General features: G+C 37.6%; 1 protein-coding gene across 1 annotated transcript; it reads left to right on the top strand.

Annotated features, from left to right (window-relative positions):
- Nucleotides 1-264: 264 nt before the first annotated feature.
- LOC115047715 (ATP synthase membrane subunit DAPIT, mitochondrial-like) lies at nt 265-4,695 on the top strand. Its single transcript, XM_029508830.1, has 4 exons — nt 265-303; nt 382-452; nt 3,995-4,087; nt 4,221-4,695. The coding sequence occupies exons 2-4, from the start codon at nt 384-386 to the stop codon at nt 4,314-4,316; spliced, it is 258 nt and encodes an 85-aa protein (XP_029364690.1). The 5' UTR covers nt 265-303; nt 382-383; the 3' UTR covers nt 4,317-4,695.
- The last annotated feature ends 514 nt before the right edge of the window (nt 4,696-5,209 follow it).

Here is a 5,209-nt window from a genome sequence, read left to right as displayed (position 1 = left end):
AACCTGCTAAAGTCCGACTTATTCAATACGAACTGATCATCTGTTCGAGACGATATCAGTGAATGTCACCACTTTGTTTAGGTTGGGCCACATGCATCCATAACAGGTGTTGTGCCGCCATCTTGTGGATGAAAAGATACCTGACAATCGCAAGTTTGTGTAACAAGCTACAAGCCCCGCCCACCTGGCCGCATCTCATTGGTTATCACTTGCCGCGGAGGCACCCGATTGGCCAGTCCTCGGTGTTTCTTCTGCGCATGACAGCGGCAGGTCGGCGTGTTGTTGTCCTCTGTCCAGCTGACGGTAAATTGTCCCTCCAAAATGTCCATTCAAAGAAACTGACCGACTGTGCTTTGACATCTTCTTTGTCGCTGTGTGCAGAGATGCCGACGTCTCCCGTGAAAACCCGGATCCCCCTCACCAGCTTCGGCCACCTGATCACAGAGGTGAAGGTAGGATCCATGAGGATGAATATCTTAATTAAGCTGTAGTTTTACATATAAAATGTAAACATCATGTTAAATATTACTATTTGTTCATTGCTCAACAACCCGGCAGCATATAAATATTAAGTATTTAAAATTAGCATCACCTCAACCAGTTAAAACTTTAAAATGCTGCTTATCAATGATAACGTTTGCATAAATGAATGAAGCATGAGGTGTTAGTTTTTATGGGTTATCTGGTGTTTTGTTTCATTCTAGTATTAAATTCTGAGTTTACAATGATCTCTAGAATCAGTGTTGGAAAAATATCACCGTCCCTTTTTACCCTTTTTAGCACTATTCATATATTCAAATAAATATTTTTCATCTGTATGACTTGAATATTTAAGATGAGCTTTAATAAGACAAGGCTGATTCCTTCAATGGGAATTCCGAAGAAGCAGAAATAGATAAACAGGATTAAACAGATTAACAGGATTAAATACAACAGAATAAGAAAGACACTCAAGATGTGTAGTCTCATGCCCACATTGTGTTATGTAAAAACCATATGTAGGGCCAATGATTTGTGTAATGTATATGTGCAGAGGTAAGGATAAGAATCACAATTTTTAAGAAAATTATCACTGGATGGTTTTATTAATATATTTTTATGAGGTCATTAACAGCATTACTTTTTAAAATGTAAATGTAAAACTTAAATTGTTTATTTTCGGTGCCTTTTCCCATTATTGGCCATTTGGGAGCAGCAGAAACAAGCTACACTGTTCCCCTGTTATCATTATGTCACCATCTCAGTAAGTAAGGTGAACTTGAGTTGTTTGATTCTTTCGTTTCTTGTTTTTTTTTTTTCACATTCAGTGACATCACCATCCTTCATTCATTCATATTCCTGATCACATGAGAAAACTTTACTTCTGTTTTAGTTTCCACTTTATGCTTTTCTAGATTTATGCTTTGACAGAAATATTTTCAAACAGCATTCCTTTTCATTTACTTTAGAGAAAGGTTGCAGGAGATTATTTTTGACAAAGAGATGTCTGGTTAACAGATGACTTATGTTAGAGAGCACTAACATAAGAGTGAAAGAAGTAACAGCTGAATTTTCAGCTGGGGGCTAAGAAGAACAATGAGCTGGGTTTCACTGTCGAGCTCCTTAAGCACGAGATAAACTGCTGATTTTGGTGATAATTTCCTGTAAATCACACCATCCTGCTACTGCTTTAGAAGTGGAAGAACGAGTACAACAACGTCACACCTAGTATCAACTAGAGGTTAGCAGTGATGACTGCTTCCTAGTTTTCATATCTATTTCCAGCCTACTTTGAGGGCAATAAGCGTGTTTCAATTTAAATATGATACAGCTGTGGTTATCTGTTTTATGTCCTTTCCAACAGACATAAAAACATTATCTATAAAGTCAAGATTAAAACATTTACTGTAAGTATTTAATGTTTAATCACTTGTGAGCTATCATCCTGTCATCAAGTCAGTGAACTCAAGGCACTTTCAAAGTAGAGCAAATCCAGACCTTCTCTTTATAATATCATTTCCAGAGACCAAATATTCCCACATTTGGCAAAAACACTTGGCAACTGTAGCAAGGAAAAATTCCTTTTCTAAGGCAGAATCTTCCCAGCAGCACCACACTCATTGTGGGAAGTCATCTGTGAACACTGGTTAGTTTATTATCTCATCTATCAAACTGCTCCACTGCAGTATTTTGATGTGGTCATTATGGCATTATCATGTTTGTTCCTGCACTCAGTTCATCATCATCATTCCGATTCCTACTCTTTTTGCTTTTGGTCTGAAAACTGGTGCACAAATGAGTGATCACATATTTTTCTTTTACAACATTTCCTTCTCGTCCTGTTCCTGTATCAATGCATGAATACCAAAGACGCTGTCACCAGATCTGCTCATGGGCCTCAATCAGACGGTTCTTTGTTCACATGTTTATATTATTCTTACTTCCTGCTATCTTGTTTGTTTTTTGTTTTTTTGGTTTTTTTGCTCACACATTATTGTGTTTCACCTTGAATGAAATGTGCTGTGTAACTTACGTTTTGCTCAATTGTGTGATTTTTAAATCTCCAGGTTATTTCATACTTCTGCTAGTGTCACAATACAAAACACTGACAGAAAAAACTACCCAGAAATACAAATAATATATGAATGAATGGAAATGCCATTTGCCACACTGAAATAAGTTTGACACTTATAAGTAAGTCAACAAATATCTGAGAGAATAAGAACAAAATTGTGTACATCTATCTAAGTTATATAACTAAATAAGTAACAAAAACACAAGTAAATATCAAATCCAACTCCAACAGTAGCAGTATGCATTGCAGTTATTTGCAGTGGATTAGAATATTACACTAGTCAAATATTGCGCATGTTGAGACAGTCACAGAAGTGTCTAGGTCAATGGTTGTTAGTGTTCTGATGGCCTTAGGGAAGCCTGGATGGGCAGGCTTTCATCGACATGTAGCACTTTCCAGATAGCAACAGATCAAATAGGTGATGCACTGGATAGGAGCGGTCTTTGAGGATGGCAGTGGACTTTTTTAGGCATCTGGAGCTGGTGATCTCTTCCAAGGAGGGCAGAGGGCAGCTGGTGAACTCTGGTCTGTGTCTATGACCCTCTGCAAGGCTTTCCTGTCTGCAGCGGAGCTTCCAGCATACGAGGCCAAGATGCAGCATGAATGGTGGAAAAAGGTCACCAGCATCCTCTGATCCCGTCTGTTATTCCCGAGAACCCTCAGGCAGTGTGTCCTCTGCTGGGCCATCACAGGCCAAGTCAGCTCTTTGTAATGTGAACTCCCAGGAACCTGAAGGAGTTCACTGTCTCCACCACATCCCTATTGATCACCATAACAAACATCAATCTATCCTGTTGATATTTTGATTAGCTTGTAACCCTACCCCCCTGGCTGATGGCATTTAATGCAATTAGGTGGGTGTGTCAGAGTGGCAATGGTGAAACTGCATAAAAGCAGTGTTATCACTATACAGACTTGTTACAGCATGCAAAGGTATTCTGTTTCTTTTTTCGAATTGACTCTCAGTTGTTGTTGTTTACAAAAAATTGCTTATATCCTCAAAATTTTAAGATGCTGTTTGTTTGTTTGTTTTTTCCTGACAAGCATTTTCAGTTTGTTAGTTAAAGCAAAAAAAAAAAAGCCGGATCAGCTAAAAGAATCTAATTATAAAAAGTGAACTTGTGTTCGCACAATCTATTTGATAGTTTCACATTCAATTTGACAGAGCTGTGTGTAACTTGATCTTATGTTTAGTTTTGTGCTAAGTTGTTTTTTTTTTTCATTCATTGCTAATAATGATTTCATGTATTGTTTTTTGCAATGTTTTTGCATACATTTTTGAAATCCTATGAAAATTTAAATTTTTATGTTTTAATGTAAAATTGACCATATGAAGAGCTTAATGCTTCTGCTTATTGTGTGTGTGTGTGTGTGTGTGTGTGTGTGTGTGTGTGTGTGTGTGTGTGTGTGTGTGTGTGTGTGTGTACGTTTTTGTTTCAGAGGCAGCTGTTTGGCATTGAGGCTCCAGCTTCTGCTGAGCTGACTGGTTGGAGGAAATACTTTAATAGCTACACTCTGCAGGGGCGTCGAAATGTACATAAAACAGAAACACACACGCACAAACATGGTGTACATATAGTAGGCTCTGCTATAGGTGAACATTTATATATTTTTGCTATATATCAGTTCTTCTCAGTCACAAATGTTTCCCTCTGTTCTCTTTTAGTGTGTCTTGGCTACCTATGGGATCTTAGTTGTATCTGCAGCAGTCTACTTGGTGCACAGACAAAACAAAAAAGAAAGTTCCACCTCCACGGCCTGAAAGATTGGGACGTATTCATAGCAGGAAACTGTGTCGCACAAAGTTCAAGTTAGAGATCGTCTTCAACTTTTTGTTAATAAAGACGCTTAATATTGACTGAAAAGTCCTTCTGGTTACCATGGCATCATTCACATTGTTTTCATGTGTTTATGCACTTATACTTAAATTTCCCCATAAAATGCTGATTTCTGCAACAGAAACACCCAACCACAATTTTATGTGTTTACATGTTTATTTTTCATCAGAAAAACTTGCTTCTGTTGCATGACTCAGAGATGATATTGTGTAAATCCAACTGTAATTTCATTAGAATTTCAACAATGCATTTCTATCTTTTGTCTAAATAATTAATGAACTCCATATAAATAGTTGTCTGAGTGTGTGAGCATGGTTACACTCAAAGTCCTGTATTTAATATGAGCCTTTTTTTTTTTTAAGCCCCAACCAGGAAGAACCTTCCTATGTGCAGTCAGCAACAATCTATTCAAACTATTTCCAAAATAGGAATTCAACCAAGAGACAAGTCTCTAATCCTTAACATTAACAATGGATTTGGTAGTGGCCTATGATTTAAGAAAAATATTGGTAAGAAATAAAAATTCTTTAATGTAGAAAAGCATGAGACAAGATCCAGCTGAAATGTTATCATTTTTTTTTGTGATTTACTTGACTTTTGCCTATAAAGGTGGAGTTTCAGTGGGTAATTCTGTAGGGTGGCTTTTTGTCCATAAAAATTACAGAGGCAGTGTTTCTAAAGGACGACAATGGAGCACAGTAACAGGTGGTTTCCTTGTCTGTTCCCAGACAGGCCACAACATCCTTTCGCAGGCCTAGCACAGGGTTGTGTCTCTCTCATTTTGCCCACTGTTTTTCAACATCCCTGCTCAGGAAAC

This window comes from Echeneis naucrates, chromosome 1 (assembly GCF_900963305.1).
Source record: "Echeneis naucrates chromosome 1, fEcheNa1.1, whole genome shotgun sequence".
In the NCBI taxonomy this organism is placed as follows: Eukaryota; Metazoa; Chordata; class Actinopteri; order Carangiformes; family Echeneidae; genus Echeneis; species Echeneis naucrates.
Note: the sequence above shows the minus strand (reverse complement) of the source record. Positions and strands in the feature narration are given on the sequence as shown.